We start from the raw sequence: 25,620 nt of genomic DNA, 5'->3' as shown, positions 1-25,620 counted from the left end.
CAATTGAATTTTGGTTAGAAAATTCTTTAAACTATTTAGAACAAGCTCTATACTCTCGATCGTGATTATAAAATTCCTATCATCACATTTAGAGGATATTCATTTTCAGTCGTTCATTTTTACGCCCACTTGATGGACAAGAGAACAATATAGAAAAAATATAAAATTTGATTTCTAGATACTTCATGTGGTATAGATTATGTTCAACAGTGCCGATCATCGATTTGGCTCCATCATCGAAATAACTGGTGGCAACAGAGCTCGTTTGCTACCGTATATCTCTTAATCCAATGACTAAAAATCTACAAGCACCAATAATTTGATACTTTTAAAAATATAGGAATATATATATATATATATATATATATATATATATATATATATATATATTTTGCGAGACTGGTGGAAGTAAATATCGATATCGTCCTCAACAGGAGGATTGGAGTGGGGCGGTGGCATTGCGAAGACTAGTAGAAGTAAATATCGCCCTCCACTTGGAGGATTGGACGGGGGCGGCGGCAGTGTTGCCACGTTCTCCTTTTCAATTGGACGGTTTTCTTTTGTTCTTATGCTGTCTCTCTCAGAGATTCTCTCTTCAATCTCTTGCACAAGTAAAGAAGATGCCCTGCTATGGACCATCGAATTTGTTTTACATATTTAATGACCAAAGTGTGCACACAAGTACAAGAGGTTTTCACGCTAACAAAATTCTTTTTCATTAAGAAAATTTGATTTTTGCATTTTGAAAGGTTTTGACGTTCGTAATTTGTTAGGGTTGCATTTTTTTATGTACAAAATAAATATTTTTTTTTTTTTTGAAAAAATAATTCGAAAGCTGAATATGATATTCTATTCCAGACATTTAGTCACACTTCTAACTTTTAATCATAATAAAAAATAATTATATCAAATAAAATATTACTGATCTGGACAAAGATGTTGGTTTCATCCCTTATATATTTCTAGTAAAAAAAACAAAGAAAGTTATCAGAGGGTGGAAAGTGAGGCGAAATTATTTGTAGACCTAATCCAAGTACCATATCATTTATAAAGATGACAAGTTAAAAGGGAACACATATCTATAAAAAGATGGCGACAAGGTCCCAGCAACAATTTCTTGCAAGTCTCCGTAACTTATAAGCAATGCTAAACTTCCTTAAAAAGAGTATAGTAATTAAACGGTTCTCTTCTAATTGGGTGATTGTAGTTTATATTCAGCATGGTCTTACTTCTTTATTTGGATTTATTATCTAAGGCAACTCGCCATATCATTTTAATACTTAGGAATTAACCACTAGTCATTCAAAGTCGTCTTCTTCTTCTCCACTCTTTTTTCTTGGCAATAATTCATGGCTGTCGCCGTCTCGTTCTTCTTTCTTTTCCTGTATTTCTCTCTTTTCTTCGAAAACGGCGAAGTCGAGGCTAATCAGAGAGTTTTCTTGTGCCCACAATCTCCAAAGGTGAATTCTATTGTGAGCAAGCAATATAGAACTGCCTACCACTTCCAACCTCCTAAGAACTGGATTAATGGTAATGTAATTCTCTTCATAAATTTTATTCTGCATTATTGTTATGTTATTTCATACTTAAATTGTACATGGCCTCTAATTTTGACCAGTTAGTTGTTCTAATCATAACAAATTGAAAGATAAATGACATAAATTGATGTTATGTTTGTACAATTTCTCACTTGACAAAGAATAAATATTCTCAGCAATTTCCATACTTAGTTTTCTTGCTTAATTTTGATTGGAAAATTTCAAAGGAATACAGGGATTTTTTCTCAACATAAATGTGTTTTAAATTTAAGTATAACATGTTTCAAATTAATCTTGAGCATAGGATACATTAAAAAGAATACAAAGAACACAAAAGTGTTTGAGGGCCTTTCAATATTTTTCTATATACCAGTACAAAGCTAAAATTTAAGTAGATCACTATGCATATATAGAGGCACCAGTGTCTAATATTCTTCTCTTGTTGCATGCCTTACTCAATCTCAACCAATGCTAACCCTTGAAAACAACATCAAGATCCAAATGGTATGCACTTACCTCTCTCTCTCTCTCTCTCTCTCTCTCTCTTTGCTATTAAAGTAGTGTAAGTGACTTTGCCCCAACTGAAACCAGGACCAATGTACTACAAAGGAATCTACCACCTCTTCTACCAATACAACCCTAATGGATCCCTATGGGGCAACATAATCTGGGCTCACTCAGTCTCGACCGACCTAATCAACTGGATCCGACTCGAACCAGCATTGGAACGGACAACCCCCTCCGACAATAACGGGTGCTGGTCCGGTTCAACTACCATACTAGCACGCGATCGTCCTGTCGTCCTCTACACTGGTATTGACTCCAACAACCGCGAGGTCCAAAATATCGCATATCCCGTTAACCTAACCGACCCGTATCTTAGGAAATGGACCAAACCGACATACAATCCATTAATCCAACCGGTTGGTGACTTGAACTCAACTGAGTTTAGGGACCCAACAACTGGTTGGGTTGGGAAGGACGGTTTGTGGCGAATAGCCGTAGGGGCCGAATTGGGAGGAAAGGGCGCGGCAATCCTTTACAAAAGTATTGATTTTGTTCATTGGATTAGGGCTAAAGATCCATTACACTCTTCTAGTGCCTCCGGCGTGTGGGAGTGCCCGGATTTTTATCTTGCGGTGGCGGATGGAGACGGCGGTGAGACTAAATATGTGTTAAAGATGAGTCTGAGGGAGACTTTGATGGATTATTACATGCTAGGAAAGTATGATAAGGAGAGGGATATTTTCGTGCCGAATAATGCGGCAAACGATTATCGGTTGTGGGGGAGGATCGATTTTGGGAATTTTTATGCGTCGAAGTCGTTCTTCGATTCGCAGAAACACCGGAGGATTTTGTTCGCGTGGTCGAACGAGTCCGATAGCGCATCCGACGATGTTGCAAAGGGATGGGCCGGCATTCATGTAAGTGATCTCAACTTCTAATTACAGTCATTTGCCAAGCACTAGACTACTCTTTAATTAAAGCACAATCACAAAAAGCTATTCTAAAAGCTAAGCCAAATTGTTTTTGGCTCGCGATTGGAATCGGCATGTAAAATGAAAGGACCAGACGATTCATATTTCATCTTGAAGTGAGAATAAAAACTAGCTAGAATTTCCTTCAAGCAAACAAAAGTCAAATCATTTTGATTCTCATTCCAAATAAAACGCTATCGAACCAAACACGTGCTCTGAGTGTCTTTGTTAATACGCGTTCAAACAGTACGGTGCATGTTTCAAGGTAGAATATCAGTTACATTTTGCAAACTACAATTTTGAACCGTTCTCTGTTAGATAGCTCTTTTGGATAAACAAAAAATTTTATTGGGACGATCCTCAAATTGGGACAATCTCATCTATCGATCCATCGTATGAACTATACAAATCTCAAAGTATAATGGACGACAGATGAGACTGTCGCACCGTAAGGATCGTACCTGTAAAATTTTTGTCCTTTTTGGATACCAAGATTCTAAAGGAACGGTTCCCTGTATCGGATCAATCAGAAAGTCCCAACCGCAAACATTGAAGAAATGTTTAAATATAAAATTTCGAAAGCATTGCTTTCTATAAGTTTAAGCTTTTAAGGACGATAACAGTTGTTTCACTTGTTCTCGACTCTTTCACTCTTCTGAAACTTTTCCGATGGCTTTTTAGACAATTCCAAGAACTGTTTGGTTGGACAGTAGTGGGAAGCAGCTTCTGCAGTGGCCTATTGAAGAGGTTGAATCTCTCAGAACAGATGAAGTCCATTTACAAGACATAGAGCTTAACACAGGAGCTGTGTCTGAGGTTAGAGAACTTAAAAAGGCCTCACAAGCAGATGTGGAAGCAGAGTTTGAGCTGCACAGCCTGGAGAGAGCTGAGCCATTGGATCCCAATTGGCTTCTTGATCCCCAGAAGCTCTGTGAGGAACAAAGTGCCTCTGCTCCTGGTGGAGTTGGGCCTTTCGGGCTTCTGCTTTTGGCTTCTGATGACCTGGTGGAGCATACTGCTGTATATTTCAGAGTTTACAGGTCTCAGAACAATTACATGGTTTTAATGTGCTCAGATCAAAGAAGGTATATATACTTATGGGAAAACTTCAAAAAACACCCCGTAGTTTCACACTTTTTTATTTTAGTACCCTGTGGCTTAAGGTGTATCAAGTTAGTACCCTGTGGTTTCTCATTTTATCACTTTAGTACCATGTGGTTTAAAGTGTATCAAGTTAGTACCCTGTGGTTTCTCACTTTANTATCACTTTAGTACCCTGTGGTTTAAAGTGTATCAAGTTAGTACCCTGTGGTTTTGCACTTTATCACTTTAGTACCCTGTGGTTTCACACTTTATCACTTTAGTACCCTATGATTTAAAAAACCACAGGGTACTAACTTGATACAAAATTAAAACCACAGGATACGAAAGTGATAAAGTGCAAAACCACAGGGTAACTAACTTGATACACTTTAAACCACAGGGTACTAAAGTGATAAAGTGAGAAACCACAGGATACTTATTTGATACATTTTAAACCACAGGGTACTAAAGTGAAAAAAATTGAAACCACAAGGGAGGTTTTTGAAGTTTTCCCTATACTTATTATTATTATTTTCTTATTTTTTATCTTTCTTTTTTTTTTTTAGTATAAGGTCATTTCAACTCAGTCTTTTAAATTCTAAATTGCACGGACACGAACATGGGACTTGAATATTGCACAACTCATATATTATGGCTTACCAACTTAAAAAGATTTAGAACACATATGCAGTTAGCACGGTCGCAGGACCACAAATATAAAAACTTAATGAAGAGAAGCATCTTCCTAGATAAATTCTCTTTATATTTTTAGAAGAAATAGCATTTTCATAATAATTTTCTCACCTATGGAAAGCAATTAATTTTTCTCTATTGGCAAATACATATTTAAACTAGACAATAGCTACATTAAGTTTGACCAAAAAAAAAAAAAAAAAAAAAAAAAAGGGAGAAAAACTGTATACTTCAAACGCAATATATCTTTTTCTGTAGGAAATATATATGTAATCGACACACTTACAACTTATAATGAATGTGTAGATAAATAATTAACGATGGACAAGTGAAGAGTAAATAGGAGGATGTATATAACACAACAATTAAACACTACAAATACATGCATGTCTGTAGTAATTGCTTTTGGGGTGAGATTTCGATCATATTTTGGTTGCATTTTGATTCATCGCAACCAAAGCCTGAACTTAAAACTTAAATTCTAGCACAATCATCATGCATTTAATTATATGGAAATATTTATTTTTTTCGACAAACATCTTTACTCAAACAGTACTTGTTTGAAAACTCTAGTCAGACGAAACCGAACCATACATACATCCTAATGATTCTAATTTGTATTTCCCTAAAACAGGTCCTCTTTAAGGCCAGGACTGTACAAACCAACATATGGAGGTTTCTTAGATGTAGTAGATCTTCAGAAAGAAAGGAGGATATCTCTTAGAACTTTGGTAAGTTAGCTAGAGGATCCTTCTTTTTTTTTTTTTTTTCTTTTTATTTAAAAAAAAGTACGGAGATCACCACATCTATAGATAAATTCGAAATTACACCCGAATTTGGTAACTCTATTGATTATTTGCATCTAAGTGATTTTAATTAGACAAATAAATTAGAAATTTTCGCGAATTCATTGGTAATAGTTTTGACCAGTTTTTAAAATAATAATACGACAATTAATCAACTGGTAACAGTTAAAAGAGTCATTAAAGTAGAAAAAAAAAAAAAGAAGCTTAAGGGAATGCATATAAAATAGTAAAGTTGAGGGGCTTGTTTCAAAATTGGTCTACAGTTGAGGAGGTCTCCATAAATTTTTATCTTCATTTTTTATTTTTTAAACATTGATCTCCCACTAAATTAGGGTGATGAGACATATTCTTATCTTTCTCATTATTGTTATTATTTCTTTGTAACAATAAGCAGATTGATCATTCAGTGATAGAGAGCTTTGGTGGAGGTGGGAGAGGGTGCATCACAGCTAGGGTTTACCCTGAGGCCCTCTGTACAGGCAGCACTCACCTACATGCATTCAACAATGGCTCTACTACTGTCAAGATTTTGACACTGAAAGCATGGAATATGAGAAAGGCCAAAATTAATGAAAACTAGTGTAGGTATCTTTTCAATCAATGAAGATATATAGTTATTTAAATTTTAGAATTAAAAAAAATTACAACAAAAGAAATATAAAAAATCTATTTAGTAGTCTTATACACAATCGTAAAGAATAATCTCTTTTTATTAATATATTCTTAACTTTCAGTATTTGTAGATTTAAATTGTTATATAATTTTTTTAAAAAAATTCAATAAAACTTAATAGTTTTAATAGCTATTTTATAAATATTTTTTTTACTAAAAAATAAAAGTTTGAGTACTTATGTCAAATTGAAGAAATAGACAGGGATGTCTTCACCCTGTTAAAATTGATTGGAGACAGAAAAAATAATTTCATGCACCGGCTGTATATTAATACTCTATACACCACAACTTATATTAGATGACTAGTATTCTAATGTCAAAATTTAATTGAATATACACAAAGCCTAATGTTTGATAAATTAATTTTAAAATCCCTATCAAAAAGTTTTAAGCAAGTGGTGTATATATACATATACATCTGATATAGAGAATGCTTTATGCAATACACACATAATTCCAAGAGAGATGAGAAATCTTTACTTCCATCCGGTAGTGCACACCAATGCTCCATACACTGTTCATAATATTAGATGATTGATGGAGCATTTAATAATTCGTGCTGTAAAATATAATATAATATAATATATATAATATAAAATATTCAAATAATTTCATTATACTATAGAAATTTATGTTTAATGCATATTTTAGAGTTGGTTTATAATGCAATAGTTGCGTTCAAAATTTTAGTAGACATATACAAGCTCTCATTGGTTCAAATCTTAATTTTACGATATTTATTATTAAAAAAATAGATGGGTTCATACAATATATTTATAGAAATGGTGCACTTGCCGTGTACAATTAAATTAATTTAATTAAAAATTATTTATGATAATTCACGTGTGAAATAAATTTTTATAACATGCAGTAATTCACTAACTAACAATTATACATGTATTACTAAATGACTAACAATGTAATTATTAAATGATTAAAATCATTAAAACATAATGTGCTGACACTTCACTTCTCGAACTTTCTCAATAGTTTGGGGCCAATCCACCAACCTAACTTTTTTAAATAAATATGGATAAATCACTAATATCGAAGTAATGTGACATTTTAATTATTGTTGCATTCTCAAATGGGATATTGCTATAATTTAGACTAAAATATCATATATTACATAATTTGAGCCAATAATTGTAATTAATTAAAGCTTGAGGACTTAAGTGTCACCCGCCTCAAAGTTTGAGGATCAAAAGTGTAATTTAATTTATTCTATATATTAACAATATTTCATTGAGTAGTTTTATCACAATATCTATATATAATTTATTTTGTATGGACCCATAATTAATTAGATAAGTTTATAAAACTATAAATATAAAATATAAGGAATAATATGTTTAATGAAACATAAATAAAGTTGGATAGGAAAAAAAAAAGAAAGACAAAGAGTGTAGGAGAAATGAAGGAGGAATTCTACACTGTCACACTTGCACCACGTCATCAATAACAAGCCAATCACATTCCTTTTTTTCAAATAAAAGTACAATAAAAATACTTTTTTACAATCATGATGGGACATATATTCTTAAAAGGATTAATTTGATTGGTTTGTTACGCCACGTCACTAATATACCCGTTGCATTCTAGAATTTTTCGAAATGAAGAGCTATTAGTAATTAAAATTATTTTTCTAATGCAAATGGTATTTCTTCCCCAGTTGCATGAGTGGGTACTGTTCTTGTTTCACCTTCATTATCCATTTATGATGTTTTGTTCGTTCCTTTACTAAATTGCAATCTTTTCTCAGTCAGCCAATTAACCAAGTCTCACAATTTTGTTGTCATATTCTTTCCAACTCATTGTGTTTTACAAAATATCCATACCAAGGGGAAGATTGGCAGTGGTAAAAGGAGTGGAGGTTTGTACTATCTAGATGGCGACTTTCAGCACACAAATGGAGAATTTCAGGCCCACATTATGAGTGACACTTTGCAGCATAAAAATAAAAAAATAATTTGGCTATGGCATAGGCGATTAGGACATCCTTCCATTGGTTACCTTAGAAAATTGTTCCCGTCACTGTTTTATAATTATAACTAGTGAAGGCCCGCGCTTTGCTGCGAGAAATTTATGCATTTTTAAAAATAATTTTGACAAATATCATTCACTTTTTTAAAATTTAAGTTTAAATTTTTAAATTTTCAAATCTAATTTTAAATTTTAAACTTTAAAAAATAGAAGAGAGAGAAAGAAATAATAAAAGTTATTTAAATAGAGAGGAATACAAAATAATTTGAAGATTGAAGAGAGCAGAGAGGAAAAAAAAAAGAAAGAGGGAAAAAAAAAACGCTGCTCCCTCCCCGCTCACGCGCCGACCCTGAGAGAGAGCAGTGTCCGCGCCACGCCGCGCCCCGCCCCGTGCTCCAGCGCGTCCGCGCCACACCGCGAGTCGCCCCACACTCCTGCGTTTTTTTTATTCCATAAATTAAGAGGAAAAAAATTAAAGAAAGAGGCAAAAAAATAAATAAAATAAAATCCCTCTCCTCTCTGCCTCGGCTGGGCCTAACCCACGCGCGCTCGCGCCCCGCTGCGCGACTGCGCTACGCTCCGCCCCGCCCCGTGCTTACTCGCCAGCGCCCGCCGCGCCTACGTCCGCTCGCCCGCTGGCCCCTATGCCCACCACGCCTGCACCCGCTCGACCGCACCCCCGCCTGCTCCCGCTCGGCCGCACTCTCCCGCGCCGCCCGCCCGCTCTGGGAAGAGAGATATGACGAGAGTAGCTCAGGACGGAAGAAGTAAGAGGCCTGTCTCGTGTAAAGGAGAGATGGACGAGAAGAATGAGTGGAATGGATCGCGGAGAGGATAGAGGCATTGATGAGAGAGACGAAGAGAGAAGAGAGCCGGGGGGGCTGGGAAGAGGAAAAGCAGGCAGGGAGAGATGGGTGGCGGACGAGAAGAGGGGGGGGGAGCGTAAGGAGGGGGGAGCGCGCGCCCGCCGGCGCGGCTCGCTCGCACGCGCCGAGGCGCGCGGTCGAGCCCACGCTGCGCCTGCCAAGGGAGAAGAGAGAGGGGTGTTGAGCGCGCACCCGCCGGTGCGGGTTCGCGCGCACGCGATGTGAGAGAGGGAGAGAGAGAGAGATATCGCATGAGAGATGAAGAGTAGGCCTATGTTTCGATATATAACTTTGGGCGACTTGCTTATCGTGGGCGACGGCGGAGCTGTCATGCTGCGGGCAGCCCGCGACCCCCGCACGCGCAGAGAGAGGAGCAGAGATTTTTAGAGAGAGAGCAGAGGGAGAAAGAGATCTGTTGGGGGGATAGGGAGAGAGAGATCTCTGGGAAAGGCAGACGAGGTGGCGAGAGAGTGAGAGCATAAGAGACGGTGGCGCTGAGGAGGTGCCACTAATGCCCTGGAGAGACGAGAGAGCGTGGGGAGCCTGGGCAGAGAGAGTAGAGAGATAGAGAGAAAGGCCGGAGGGGGTCCCGCTGGGGGGGTCCCGCCGAAGCCCCCGCCAAACACGGGGAGGCTTCGAAGGAACTCCCAAATTAATATATCTATAGATCCTTCATATTTTAATTGTGAAACATATATAATGGCTAAAAGCCATGAGCCATCTTTCCCTTGAATAATACTAAGGTTAATACACCTTTCTCCCTTATACATACTGATGTTTGGGACCCTGCCCCGCTGCCCCTTCATAATGGAATAAGATGGTTTGTTACCTTTGTTGATGACTGCACAAGGAAGACTTGGTTATATTTGCTAAAACATAAGAGTGATGTGTGTAAAGTCTTCCTCCTTTTTCATAAAATGGTGACTATTCAATTCCAGGCTCACATAAAAGTTGTTTTACCCGATAACAGGGGAGAGGGGATATTTTCAGCAAGAATTAAAAAATGTCATGGACTCTTCTAGCATTATCCATCAAACATCATGCCCTAACACCCCCCAGCAGAATGGAGTTGTTGAGAGGAAGAATAGGCATTTATTAGAGGTTACTAGATCATTGCTAATGGTGGGAATGTTCCATCTTACCTCTGGGAAGAAGCCGTAAGTTCTGCCGTTTATTTAATCAATCGTCTTCCCTCAAGTGTTCTAAATTCAGCAGACCATTAGATGCCTTTTATGATCATTGCACCTTGCCTCCAATTGCACATTTAAAGCCCCACACCTTTGGTTGCGTCATATATGTAGAATGCAGCGAAAATATTCGTTCATACCTTTTTGCGGAAGCGATTCGCGTTAGAACTCAACGAGCCCAGATCGTAGAGGTTGATTCATGTGTCCTCGGATCGTCCTTGAAAATCTTCTATCGCTCCAAACTCGCGGTGGATCGAACTACAAACGAGCACGATCTCTAATCCACCATTCAAGACCCTCTAGAATAATAGGTTAATGGCGGATGTGGTTTCTACGTTTATCTCTTAGTTTTCATGTTCTCTTTTTCTTTTTTTTTTTTATGTGAGATCGCTCGTATATTTATAAGTGATTCCAAAATCCTAATAAGCACGTAAGAGATAAAGTCAAATCGGTTATTAATTGTTATCCTAATATGATTAGAATTTATCTCTAATTAGCTTTCCAATTAAAAGCGAGATTAATCCTAATTCAATTAGACAACATAATAACCGTCGGATCGAGCCCGATCATGGGCGCACCCGATTCGATTTAACCGAATGCCAACATCTCCCGCTCACACATAGCGGGATCGATACTATCGTAACAACTTCCTCAACATTACACCACTATTGATTCTATTCATACAGGAAAATGAACAGTGCGATCGCCGAGTCAACCTGCATTTTGGGAGCTCTATACTAGAAACCGCATACGGCTAGCATAGAGACATCAACCCTCAAAAGAGAATATTAGACTCGTGATGCCCTAGACTATCGAATTACCTTAGGTTCAGCATCTCTAATCCCTTAAAGAGCCATGCTAACCTCTATTGCGCATATTATAACACTATACTCATGATTGTTTTGCTATGCTAAAGCGACACAATCTGTCGACAATGAGTCAAAGTGTCTGAATGTAATTCAACTAGTCTTCCTAGAGCCCTCATGCCACTGAGTTAAGAATTGATTGCTTTTCCAGCAATGCCCCATAAAGCCGCATCACTTATAGCCGTAGAAAATATGCCAAAATAGCAACATCAATTCTTTCACTTAATGGCATAGTCAAAAGTCACTAAGAGCATCTAACATATATTGGACATCGCCTCAAAATAATGTCCACAAGAACTCACAGGATGAGGAAGCAGGGATCCATTAACCTATCTTCTTTATTTTGTCGCCTAGCACATATAGTATGAAATACATGCTATGACAGAGAATCTCAATGAGTGTATGTCTTTCTCAATGTCATACGGATCTTAGCCCAGTCACTCTCGGAGTGTCTAGCCTAAGTTCTCCATTTGCTCGCTATCTCAAGCGCCAAACGGTGAGCTTATATCCGGCTCTTAATGTACAGGCCATACGAATCGTGGGACTATTTATATGCGGTCTCATTAATGACTTCATCTTGGTGCCAATCAATGCGGCTTCTATTAATGTCTTATTTTTGCTCGCTCTCTACAGCTCCGAAAAAAATGATTGTCCGTGTGAGAGGGTCAATCGGCCTGCGACATACTATTAATCCGTTCTACAACAATACAGGAAATATATACACGTGTGCTAATCTTACCAAATATCTTTGCTAAAATACTAATTTGTAATTAAATAACCAAAAATATTACAAAAAGAAATGACAAAAAATACTCGACTGTCTACACAATCAAATCCTACGGATTCCAAGAGCTTTAACATAAGCCAAAAAGGATACTCTAACAATAGGCTTAGTCAGAGGATCTGCAACCATACGACTCGTAGAAATGTGTTCAAGGGTTATTTCCTTCTGCGCCACTGCCTCATGAACAAAATGATACTTTAAGTCGATGTGCTTAGTCTTACCATGATATTTTGGGTCCTTCAAGTATGCAATCGCTGCCATACTATCACAATAGATCGTTACAGGAACGGAAGTACAAGCGATAACCCCAATGTCTCGAAGGAACCTCCTCAACCAGATAGCCTCCTGAGCCACTGCAGAACACGCCACGAACTCTGCCTCCATGGTGGATAGAGCTACGCAGGTCTGTTTCTTACTACTCCAAGATATGGTTCCATTATCAAGCAAGAATGCATATCCTGAGGTCGACTTACGCTCATCTAGGTCACCAGCCCAATCCGCCTCCCTATAACTGATGAGACGTAAATCCGTACGTTAATAGCACAACACATAATCTATCGTACCTCTGAGGTAACGAAATATCCTTTTAACAGCCTTTTAGTTGTCCAATCCCGGATTGGACTGAAAACGGCTAACTAGACCCACGACGTAGCATATATCAGACCGAGTACACATCATAGAATGCATCAGGCTTTTACCGCATTAGCGTATGGAATCCTATTCATCTTTCTTTTTTCTTCAGAAGTTTTAGGGCACTCTTTAATGTTCAGACTCTCACCTTTAGCAGTAGGAGTGTTAATAGGTTTGCAATTGTGCATCTGAAATTGTTCTAAAACTTTTTTTAGGTAAGTCTCTTGAGACAGACCTAAAAGTTTCTTTGAACGTTCTCGTAGGATCTTGATTCCGAGCACATAATTCGCTTCGCCCATGTCCTTCATCTCAAAATTAGAGGACAGCCACATCTGAGTGGCGACAATTATCTTCTTATTATTTCCGGCCAATAGGATGTCATCAATATATAAGGAAAGGATTAGAAAATATCTTTTGAACTGTTTAACATACACACAGTGATCTTTTTCAATCATCGTAAACCCATCTTCAGTGATGGCTGGATAAAATTGAATATACCACTGTCTGGAGGACTGCTTCAATCCATAGATGGATCGTCGAAGCTTACAAACTTTGTACTCCTCACCCTTTACAGAGAAGCCAGCAGGTTGATCCATATAGATCTCCTCATCCAGTTCTCTATTGAGAAATGCAGTTTTAACATCCATTTGGTAAAGTTCCAAATCCTAATACGCGACAATAGCCAAGATTAGGCGTATCGAAGCAAACCTTATGACAGGAGAGAAGGTTTCCTAGTAATCAACGCATTCTCGTTGGGTAAAACCTTTTGCTACCAGGCGAGCCTTATACCTATCGATTGAACCGTCTGCCTTACGCTTAATCTTGAGAACCCATTTATTCCCGATTGTTTTGCGCCCTGGTGGCAAGTCAACCAAATTCCAGACATGATTTGACTTCATCGATTTTATTTCCTCTATCATTGCATCCAACCATTCCTTATGAGTAAGTGATGAGAGAGCCTCTTGGAAAGACCTAGGCTCATCATCATCATGTGTAGTAACAATGAAAGCTTCCTCTTCAATCTCAAAACGACGACGGGGAACGCCCATACGTGTGCTCCTACGAAGTTGAAGCTCCTTATCTAAAGATAAGTCGCTCCCACTATCCCTAGGAGGTATCGGAGTTGCCTTCTCGACCTCAACTGAACGAATAGAAGCGCCAATATCAGAGCCATCCATCTCATGGAACTCAATTTCATTTCGAACCTCACTTCTATAAGGAAAATCCTCCTCGAGGAATTCAACATCTCGTGACTCAATCTCAGTCAAACTTTCCATCTGGCTGCTTTCTGATAAACACGTATCTCTTGGAGTGTTCAGGGTATCTTATAAAAATACACTTCTTTCCTCTAGGACCCAACTTTTCATGCTTGTGAGAAGTGTCGTGTACATAAGCTGCCGAACCCCAAGGATGTATGTGCTTCAAATTTGGTTTCCTGCCTATCCATAATTCATAAGGGGTGGAAGGTACTGTCTTGGAGGCTACACGATTAAGAATGTAGACAGCAGTTAACAATGCGTCTCCACAAAAGGAGATAGGCAAATTTGCTTGTGCCATCATTGACCTAACCATGTCAAGTAAGGTGCGGTTTTTTCTCTCCGCTACGCCATTTTGCTGCGAAGTGCGAGGATTGTGAGCTGTCTGATTATTTTCTTTTCATCACACAATTTCTTGAATTGTTCAGATAGATACTCGCGGTCTCGATCAACTCTTAAGATTTTAATTTTTATATTTAACTGATTCTCAACCTCATTAATATAACATCTAAAACAATCCAATGCTTCAGACTTATGGGAGATCATATAAATATGACCGAAGCGCGTATGGTCATCTATAAATGTGATGAAGTAAAAAGAACAATGTTTTGCCCTCACACTCATTGGGCCACAAATGTCGGAATGAATCAATTATAAAAAAAATTCTACCCTAGAAGCTTTATTAAATGGTTTTCGGGTAGCTTTTCCTGCTAGGCAATATTCACATGTGGGCAGGTGGACTTTAGTGAGCGAGCTCAATAGCCCGTCTCTAACTAATCTAGTCATTCTATCCTACCCAATATGATCAAGACGTGCATGCCATTTAATTGAAACATTACGATCATTCTTAACAGAAAATAGCAAGGAAAAAAGACCACTCTCATTATAATTATTATCATTGTCCAAAATCATAAAACCATTTGAAATAAAACCTTTTTCATAATAAATAGTTCCAAGATGAATCTTAACTACATCATTCTTAAAACGAAAAGAAAAGCCTAACTATAGCATAGTAAGAATATAAAACAAGTTCCGCCGAATTTTTGGAGTATAAAGTACGTCATGAAGGTACAAAGTTCGACCAAAGTTCGACCACCTTGCATGATCAACTTGCACGTGCCAACGCGTAATACATCGACACTAGAATAGTTCCTATGTATACTCTTCTGCTCCCAGCAAGCACACAACGATACTCGATGAATCCCATTCGATCCCTCGCTACGTAGTTTGTTGCTCCTAAGTCTATAATTTACAGAGGAAGAGATTCAGCAATAAAAGTGCTAAAAGAAATAAACGAGCAAGAATTAGGATAAAGAGGTACATTCTTTGGCTCAGTGCAATCACGAGCGAAGTGTCCCAACTGATTACAATTGAAGCAGGTCATCTTTGACTTGTCCTTCTTGCCACCTCGTTTGCTTATCTTTCTTTTAGTGTTCTTCGTGTCCTTAGGCGCGGATCCACTACGACTTTGAGGCCCAGTAATCCTCGTTCGCTTGAACCCGAATGTTTTGCGAAAGTTTAACTCAGCAGCATTGGCAGTTGGGGTTTTTATAGCGTCACGACGCTCCTCCTCCAACTCCAGATGCCGCGCAACATCCTCAAAAGTTTTGACACTTTCATTATGTGTCAAATTTACTCGCATATGTTCCCACGAATTGGGAAGAGAGCGAATCGTAGCTTGGATCTGCTGCTCATCAGTCAAGATGCCGCCAGCCGACTTTAACTCGCGAATCATGTTTGACATGGTTCTAACGTGCTGTTTCATAGTCTGATCGGCATGCTTCGTATAACTGTCAAACCGCATTGTTAGGCTGCGCAACCTTGTGGCCGAAGTCGCACCAAATTTAGTTTTGAGAGCCTCCCACATGTCATACGCAGTCGGATACTGCTCATATTCGCACAAAAGATCATTATGCATACCGCTCAGCAACGTAATGCAAGTAATGCGATCCTTTTTAAGCCAATTATTATAGGCTTCCATATCTCAGTGAGCCTGAGCACTGGTGCCCTCTGTGGGTTGGTCCATTTTATTACTCATATTTTCTAAAACCTCTTACTCAGCGAAAACATATTGAATTTTATGGTGGCAAATATCATAATTGTCACCATCCAATTTCTCGCCTTTGATCAAATGAGCAGGAAAAGATATTTTATAATTAGCACACGATACAAATATTTAATTTTGCCGCATCTCTAATTAAATAAATTAAAATTAGATCATAGATGGGTAAAGAAAAATTTCGCTATGCTCATAATCACATAACACATCATATGTCAAAATTTTTAATTATTTAATTAAGTTGCACAAAATATTTGGGAGTAAAACATATAATTTACTCTATCAAAAAATAAAAAATTCCTACTTGACAGGGCATGTATAAAAAAAAAAAATTTATATTATGCCAAAAGTTAAATCTATACATCATAAAAGGCATTATAATATTTTTAATGCATACTAATATATCACAAAAGCATATTAAATTATTTTAATAAATGCATGCAACATATATCACAAATGCATATTAAGCCATCTAATATGCTTAAAAATAAATTATTCATCTTATTATAAAAAAATGCAAAAAATAAAAGAAAAACTAAAAATGAGCCTTAGTAGGCCTGCGCCGGCTGTAGGCCCGCTCGCGGGCCAGCATGCGTGGCTGCGGGCCTACTCTTGGGCTGGCAGCGCGCTGGCCCGCGCGGCCCACGTGCGGCATCATGGTTCGCTTGCGCATGGCCTGCGCGCGGCCCACGTGGCCTGCGAGCAGCGTGTGGCCTTCGCGTGGCTAGCGCACAGCCCGCGCGCGGCCCGCGTGGCTTGCGCGCTGCTTGCGTGCGGCGCACGTGGTCCGTACGCGGCCAACGCAGCCTGCGCGTGGCGCGCGTCCGTCCCTACGCGGCCTGCGCATGGCGCGCATGCGCCCCTCATGGCTTGGAGCAGTAATTTTTTTTTTTAAATAGATAGATAAACTTAAAAAAAAAACATATCTTGAGATTTAGAACTCCAAATATTACAAGAAATATATCAATAAAAAATTTAATGGGGAGCTCTTCCAAATCATGCAAGTTTCACAATAGGATATGCATCAGCATCAAACATGCCACCCGCAAAGTTTCGACTAGGGTTTCGTTTTTCTCATAAAATACAAAACAAAATTAAATCAAACTTTGTAGATTTAATCTACAACATAGGTGCTATAGATGTGTAAAAACCATGCAATAATATTCATCCTAGAAAAATCCGCCATTAACGCCCATAAGCATGCAAGAAAAAATCTAAACAATGATAGATTTAAATCTACACATGCAAGTCGTTAAAGAGTTAATCTAGGGCACAAAATCAACCTAATAAGGCTCTGATACTGTCACGCCCCGCTCCCGACCAATTTGGTCGGATTCGGACCGCGTCAACGGACGCCGAACGGACAGGGCCTCCCCTACCCGCCCAAGGCTCTATCAACAAGTATAATAAAGCAATCAAACAATGAGATTTGCAATTATACAAGGCTTGCACGAGGGCAAGCAACAACGGAAGCGAAAGCTCTAAGCTACAACATACAACCATACCTAATATTTGATTATATTTAAACCAAATACTTGTAAACTAAACTATTACATTCATTTTGCTTTCATTCAAGGTTTCTTTACATCTTAATCATTCCACCAAAAATACATAATTTGTTTACAACTTTTACAACTATAGATCAACAAAATAAAAGTTGATACATGTACACAAAAGGGATAACTAGATGCAAATATCCGGTGGCCGCTAGCTATGGCGCAATACCTTTGCCTCGATCCTCCGCCGCCTCGCTCACGCTCAGATCTGTAGGGTTAGTGGCGTGAGAACTACAACGAAGTTTTCAGTGGGTTCGGCAACCGACCTCGCCGACTTACCCACTAGGTCTATTTAGACATAAGTATTTCAAGGAAAGAAAAACTGTAATCTATACTAATGCTAATACTATGCCTGCCAGAAAACTATAAGTGAATAAATAATCAATATAGAATGATTATGCATGCATGCTCTATCCAAAACTTTAACTTGGCTTATATCCAATCGTACCGGTTAACCTTGTTAACCCTAATAACTCATAACCCAAAATCCCTTAATAACGGGGGACTCGAACTTCCCTGGGGACCGTCTTCGGAGACCTCGCTCCCCGTGGTGACTATTCCGGAACGCACCGCTTGAGGTGGAGCTACCTCCCTCAAGCCAAGACTTATCGTGAATATCGATCCAATCATCAACTTGAGAACATATAGCCACTAGCCACAATGCCACTTTAACAATGATTGGTTCCTACCTTATCATACTTGCCACTCTTAGTTAAACCTTGTTTAACTATTCTTGTCTCGATGCCAATCTTGTCTCTATTGTCAATGTCATCTTTGTTTACTATTATCATAGTCCGGGTCTCACATTCATACAAGTATAGGGTCCAACATTCATGTCTCTTATGGTTCATGTTCAATCACTATGTTCATCTACATTTGAAATTCTAATCACTAATCACATGCCAACTACCCTATCATGCATGAATGGTACTATACATATATATGCTCAATAAAATGTGACATAGACATAGAAGGGAATCCAACGATTCCGGAATGCACCCCCTACCTCGAATAATTGTAGAAGGGTTGTAGTTCAACTCTCGTGCTCTACGAACTCCGATCCCGCATGCTACAGCGATCTACAACAATTTTAAAGCCAAATTAGGCTTTATACTACAAACTCATATCTAGTCTTTTTGTTTCGATAAACGGAGTTGTCCCACGCGTCGGGAATATCCTTAATTAGGTTTCCAGAGGTCAATTTAGCTCGAAATGATCGAAGGCAAAAGCCCCAATTTTCATGCCCTAATAATGTCATATAGAGTTTTTCTCCTAGATTGATCTTATTCCTAAGCAAAAGCTATCTTAGAATCAACTAGGAAGCTCTCTAATATCATTTCTAAGCCATTCGAATTATTCCTAGGGCATCTAACATGAACACTAGGAGTTCACCATGAGAGCTCATGAGAAACACATGGATTTCATGTGTTCATGGCCTCTAGAGTGTTTCTACCTTTGCAAGTAGACCAAAACCTAAAGATTTAGGGTATAAATCCAAACCCTAGAACCATTCTTGCAAAAGAACTCACCTTAGCCCAAAGCACTCCCAAGTCCACCTTGTAGGAGAGCTTCTTGACCTTCTAATCCTCAAAAATCCACCAAAAATCTACCTCCTAGCCTCTCTTGCCTTTGGAGAGAGATTCCTACAGAGAGAAAGGGAGAAAAATGAAGTGGAGGAGGGTTCACAGTTGCTGTGAAGAGAGGAGAGTGTTGGGGTATTTTATAGGTTGCAACAATAGCAACTAAGCCCCCCAAAAACTCTTATTTGCAACAGACCTTATTGTTGCTACCAGACCAAAGTGTACCGGTACACGGACTGCTGTCACCGGTACACTTTCTGTGCAGAGGCAAACCCGAGAGCAGCCCTCTCGGGTTTTACTAAAGTGTACCGGTACACACCAGGGGTGTTACCGGTAATACAGTCAAAATTTCTCAAACCCGAGAGCTATTTCCTCTCGGCCTGCAATGTTGTACCAGTTACAACTCGATGGTTGTATCAATACACTTGCTCTAGACTGCAGTTTTAGCTCCGATTCGACTGTACTTCGCATTGGTCGATGCTAAAACCTTTCTAACCTCTCTTAAACTCATTTCTAACCCTTCCAACATAGTTGGAAAGCTAATTGGAACTTGTCCAACCATTTATCTCGACGCTTTAACCCAATTTTGGATAAAGTTCAATAATCGCTATCGGACTTCAATATGTTACAGATACTAATGTAGAACGCAGCGAAAGTATTCATTTATACCTTTTTGCGGAAGTGATTGCGCTAGAACGCTACGGGTTCGGATCGTAGAGGTTGATTTACATGTCCTCGGATCATCCTTGAAAATCTTCTATCGCTCCAAACTCGCGTTGGATCGAACTACAAACGAGCACGATCTCCAATCCACCATTCAAGACCCTTTAGAATAATAGGTTAATGGAGGATGTGGTTTCTACGTTTCTCTCTTAGTTTTCTTGTTCTCTTTTTCTTATTTTTTTTTATGTGAGATCGCCTGTATATTTATAAGGGATTCCAAAATCCTAATATAAGAGATAAAGCCAAATAGGTTATTAATTGTTATAATATGATTAAAAATTATCTCTAATTAGCTTTCAAATTTAAAAGCGAGATTAATCCTAATTCAATTAAACAACATAATAACCGTCGAATCGAGCCCGATCATGAGTACACCCGATTCGATTTAACCGAATGCCAACAATATATGTCCACTTGCATTCACACCAACATACCAAACTCGAACCACGGGCCATGGAATGTGTGTTTGTCGGGTAAAGTATGACACAAAAGGGATATCGAGCTTACCACCCAACATCAAAATGGTTTTATGTCTCTATGGATGTTACATTCCATGAACAGGACTTATTTTACTCTACAGGAGCTTTAGAGGGGGAATGAGAATGATGAAGTGCAGAACCACAACATCCAGGATATAATATTACTTGATTTGGTAGCTGAAGTAGTACCCAATGTAACTTCTACCGAGTCCATTAAGTGTTCAACTGAAACCCAGAAAACGATGGTATAAGACCACTACAAAAAGGTAGCACATTAGCTACAGATTTAAATTTGACATGTCACTAAAATAATCTTTAGTCACCGGACAAAAAAAAAAATCTGTCACAAAAAATACTAAATTTAGTAGGGAACAGGACTTGAACCTGCATCCATCAGAATTCTTCAACTCCTCTTTACCACTGTGCCACGATTAATGTAATTCTTAAAATCAACACTTATTTATTTATTCTCAATTGCACGATATTTTTGATATTTTAAAGTCTCAAACCGTCACCTAATAGCCCGACCTTTTTCTCCCAAGCCCTTCCCCATTCGCCACTACGATCTCCTGCCGAGATCTCCGGCAATCGCCGCCGGAGATATCGCCGGCGATCGGCGCCGCCAAAATCTGGATGGATCTCCGGTGATAGCGAGGTCGAGAGATTGAGATTGTGGTCGAGGGCGAGGTCGAGGTCGAGATCGAGGAAGGTTTTCGATGGATCTGGAGGTGTCGGGGCTCTTCGATGATGACGCCGCGGCGGCGTTCGTGGGCTCCGCCTCCTCGTGCCCTGGAGCGCCGACGCCTCCCTCCTCATCGACCACTATGACGTGCGCCACCTCCTCGACCGCGTCCCCCCGCGCCCCTCCGTCGCAGCCGCAGCAGCCCACCGCCGCGCCGAGGCCGAGATCGACCTGGAGCGGTATCCGGATCTCCCCCCTCCCGACGACGACGATGGCGGCGCCTATGGCCGTAGCGGTGATGGTGATGGACCACAAGCTCATTCAGGTTTGCTAATCCCTCTCCCTCTCTCCCTCTCTGTCTCTCTCTCTCTCTTGCACTTAAAAACCCTAATCTCCGATATCTTATGTTTGAGTTGATGCAAAAGAAAGATTTGAGAATTTGGATGGTTGTTTCTTCCCTCTTTTTTAATAGTAATTCGTGGTCTTCTTTGTCATAATTTGTTGAAAACCCTAATCTGGCTCTCTCTGTTATGCTTTATTGAAAACCCTAATTCTGATATTTTATAAATGAGTTGAGGAAAAGGTATTGGGGAAATGGTTGGTTGTTTCCTCCTTTTCCCTTAGTTGTAGCATTTAATAGCTTGTGGATAGACTATTCTATAAGCTATATATATTCGTGTTTAATTTATGTGCAATCATTGTGGTCTCTCTCTCTTAAATGATCCTAATCTCTAATATCTTGTAAGTGAGTTGATGCAGAAGTTTTGGGATTTAATTGATACTCTGATCCTAAGTGGTTTTGGAAGAGTTGATCCAGAAAATTTATAATATACTTGAAAGTTCCTGTTTGAGTGTTGGTGATTAAAAGCACTGCTGAACAATTTTGTCAAGAGATTTGATCGTAACTCAAGAAACTCGATTCCTCTCATATTTATTTGGTTATTTTTATTCATTTTTAACTTGGCTGATTGAGAAACACCTTTCAATTGAAGTCATAAAATCACAAAGGAAAGAGTTTGATTTGCTTTTTTTTTCCCTTTTGTAATAATATCCAGGGTTATGTTGCGTAGGTAGATTTTCCATAATTTCAATAGCAGTAATAGGGCATGCACAGAAGGGTTGCATGCTAATTGTATCATGTTACATATGAATTTCTAAGTTTGCAAGAAGGGTTTGTTACCTCATGAGCATCTGTCACAAGTTCAAGTAAGAAACCTCCATATACTTCAACTTCTATTCTCTTTACCACCTCATTTTATGCTAAACTGCTTTTTTACTTGGACTTCCTTTTTTCCCCAATATATTTGTTCTTATTTGTTTTGTACTTTTTTGCTTGTCAGGTTTCGACGCAACTGCTCAAGGTGCTTATCAGTCTGTTCCTTTCTCATATGGCGATAATGATGCTTCATCTGATGCCAAGAGAACTGATCCTGGAATGGAAAATTCTTGTTATCGTCCACCTTTCCCAGTTCCAAAAAACTTATTAAGCAACCTAGTAAGTACTAGCTGTATGTGTTAAACCATTTTTCACTGGTTTAGATTCTTTTTTGGCAGATGACATGGAATAATGTTCCTTGTAGATTGTTATTTAGTTCTTCTCCAGTTGGCCCAGCAATACTCGTTCAAGGTGCATGTTTTTCTTCTAAGTGTCGATAAGGTAAATACTTTCTGAACAATAAAAAGGTGTTTAATAAGGTGATGGGTAGTGAAATTTTTGTTGGTCTTTTAGCTTTATAACCCTTCTGAACATTAAATATAGCTTGACAGCTAAAGTATTTAGTTTTTCTCAAAGGTTTTTGTTTTAGTCACCGAGATACTGATCTTCACAGTTAGAAAATTATGAAAGAAATTAGAATCATAGGTCCTTTCCTGATCCTCATCTCTTCTAAACAATCTCCTTGCGCATGACATGCAAAACGCATAAGACTAGGAAGGATACCTGCTACATTGGGAAAGCTTTCGAACCTCTCTTGGCTAGACCTTGCTGATAATCAGTTGAATGGAACTCTCCCGATGTCGATGAATGCGTCTCCGGGCTTGGATCAACTCCTCAATGCACAACATTTGTGAGTATCTTTTCTTCTTCATTCTCCGTCCATACACAGAATGTTGTAAAGATGTATCTACATATGTAACCCTGAAAAAATTGTATTTATATATACACACGTGTAAAATTTGATCTATATCTTTTATCTACGAAAAGATAAGAAACCAAACTTCCGAAGAATTGGATGTGAGTACCAGAGTATGTATGTAACCAAATGCTTTCGCAGGTTATACATGTAAAGACCCTATAATAAACTAGTGTGGCTTATTTTCATTGCTTGGAGAGCTATAATTAGTTTCATGGTGTGCTCCTGCAGCCATTTAAACAAGAACCAGTTATCGTGTTCGATACCAAAAAATTTTTTCAATGCTAGTATGACACTACGACACCTGTAAGTTAATATTTATTATGCACTTGTTTTATTCTGCTACATCTCTTTTTATTCTGTCTAATCGTCCCTTGAAAACAGGCTTCTTGATAGAAACCAATTAATAGGGGGGATTCCAGAGTCGGTTGGACTTGTGGGCTCACTTGAGATCCTGTAAGTGTAAAATCGATTTGCCCCTGTGCTCTAAAATTACTTAAGTGATTATTTGGCGCGAATTATAGAGAATGTTATCTGATCGGAGGAGCAACAACCAAGTGTTTGGCAAATAAGAGACTGTTTGTTGTGGGGAAGCTGAAATGAGCTTTCGAGACTCATAAGCGGAAGCTCCAAAGTGAAGTTTCTGCTTTAACTACAGCAGAAAGCTGTTGGAGGGACTTCTACTATAGTTGTGCTTCCTCCAATAATTCATTCTGTGTAGTTTTGATGTGGCATTATATTTGGTACTTTAAAAGGTTATATTTAGTCGTAGAGGTTTCATTTCCTTATGGAGCTTATGATGACTGGTTAGTGGGGAGTATAAAATGATTTCTAAAATCTCATAATAGACAGACCTTCAGACCTTATTTTCCAGAATATGATAAATCTCCTTGTTGGTGGATTGCATTATACTGAAGACTCATGATTGTAAATACCCTGTTCGGGAGTAAAATCAAACTCCTACAACCACAAGAGGAAAATCTATATAGCTAGTAGATTCAAAATGTTCTAGTTCAGATAAGCTAGTAGATTCAAAATGTTCTAGTTCAGATAAGTTTTCTATCTTTTTTACATGTATTTTATTGTTTACTTGATCATTGTTGCTTGGAATATTTAGAGTCACAGTTTTCTATTGATTGGTCCTAAACAATGACTCATGTCCTAAACATAGCAATGAGAACAATTGTATGGTTGGCAATCTCCTCAGTTGGTCTGTATCAATTAATTCTTTGTAATAGAGAGACTCTACTGGCAAAAAAAAATTATGGCTAGCTAACTCGTGTAAGTTAATTAGTGGTCTTCAGTGCTGTTTGACTTTGGGTTTAGATATGTGTTAAGTACATTTTTGTGATTCTCGACTGTAAATGTATATAAAGACTTTAAAATGCTCATTTACTTCCTTATCATTATATTTCCTCTCCTGATCCACAAAATTGTTTTCATGGTTTCGATTTTCTGAAACTCAATATCAAATTGATAATAGAATAGGCTGGGTTATCTGAACATACCCTGATGTCCTCATCTGGGCTTAAACGAGAGTTTGTCATACTCCAACAAATTAACATTAAAGAGGAGATCGAGTATTTACAGGATTGCTTTGCTATTTCGTAGGCTAGAAAAACTGGTCTTCATCGTTTGACCTTTGAGTTTGACTGCAAACTCTGCAGCATTTCTTGATCTATCTATCATTTGCCATTCTAGACATCTATTTCTAGCTTTATTTTTCAGTTAGTTTCTAGCTTTATTTTGTTAAATTAAATTAGAAATCATTAGAAGATGAGGAAAGAGCATACATTGAGAAAAAGAATGTAGCCCCACTTGGATCATACTTATCCTTAACATCAATATTTTTTTATTTTATCTTTCTTTCAGATTTTAATTTTGTCTAATTATATTTATTTTTTATTCATTGCAGGTAAGAATGAGTGGTGCAATTTTTACGCAATGTTAGTGTTAGTATTCGACAATCCTTTATTTTGGATGTGGACCATGTAATGAAATGTACTTATTTTAGATTGAATTATTTAGTTTGAATTTGAAAACTCTTTATTATGTACTTAAAAAATTGGAGATATTGGGAGGTATTTTGTACGACGAATGTGAGAATATTAATGCCTTTTTGTTATTAGAACTTAAAAATCTTGTCGATTTGTTTTTATCATAAATATCAGTTGGTTGTTTGGAACTGTATCATAAATAATGGTTTTGTTGTCACTAAATATTAGTGACAATATGTCGGTGATGAATATTATCGTTATAAATACAATATTCTGTGACAAGCTTTATTATCACTAAATATTAGTGTGTAGTAAATAATCATCGTCATAAATGCAATATTTAGTGACGGATAATGATGTCACTAACTATTAGTGACGGCATATGTTGTCACTTAAGATTACTATTTTTAATGTTCAATCATTTCGTAAATATTATTTGGTGACAAATAAGTAATATTTAGTGACAAAATTAACTTGTCATTAATACTATTTTTAGTGACAATATTTTTTTTTTCCGTGACAAAATCTATTTGCCACGGGACCTACCGTGACAACTTATAGTGACGGTAT

General features: G+C 38.1%; 2 protein-coding genes across 3 annotated transcripts; both read left to right on the top strand.

The window, feature by feature from the left end:
- LOC109725753 (beta-fructofuranosidase, insoluble isoenzyme 4-like) lies at positions 941-6,221 on the top strand. Its single transcript, XM_020255089.1, has 6 exons — positions 941-1,530; positions 2,034-2,042; positions 2,130-2,962; positions 3,698-4,101; positions 5,427-5,523; positions 5,993-6,221. Exons 1-6 carry the CDS (start codon positions 1,350-1,352, stop codon positions 6,176-6,178), a joined length of 1,710 nt encoding a protein of 569 aa, XP_020110678.1. The 5' UTR covers positions 941-1,349; the 3' UTR covers positions 6,179-6,221.
- LOC109725754 (allergen Asp f 7 homolog) lies at positions 20,754-23,333 on the top strand. 2 transcript variants are annotated; one of them, XM_020255091.1, is made up of 4 exons: positions 20,754-21,246; positions 22,262-22,416; positions 22,502-22,987; positions 23,285-23,333. In XM_020255091.1, the coding sequence occupies exons 1-2, from the start codon at positions 20,956-20,958 to the stop codon at positions 22,406-22,408; spliced, it is 438 nt and encodes a 145-aa protein (XP_020110680.1). In that variant the 5' UTR covers positions 20,754-20,955; the 3' UTR covers positions 22,409-22,416; positions 22,502-22,987; positions 23,285-23,333. The 2 variants fall into 2 exon arrangements, with proteins under 2 accessions (XP_020110680.1, XP_020110681.1); XM_020255092.1 differs by lacking the exons at positions 22,262-22,416; positions 22,502-22,987; positions 23,285-23,333 and adding an exon at positions 21,977-22,233.

Source organism: Ananas comosus, linkage group 20 (assembly GCF_001540865.1).
Source record: "Ananas comosus cultivar F153 linkage group 20, ASM154086v1, whole genome shotgun sequence".
Lineage (NCBI taxonomy): Eukaryota > Viridiplantae > Streptophyta > Magnoliopsida > Poales > Bromeliaceae > Ananas > Ananas comosus.
The sequence above is the reverse complement of the archived record's forward strand: the minus strand, read 5'-3'. Positions and strand labels throughout refer to the sequence as shown.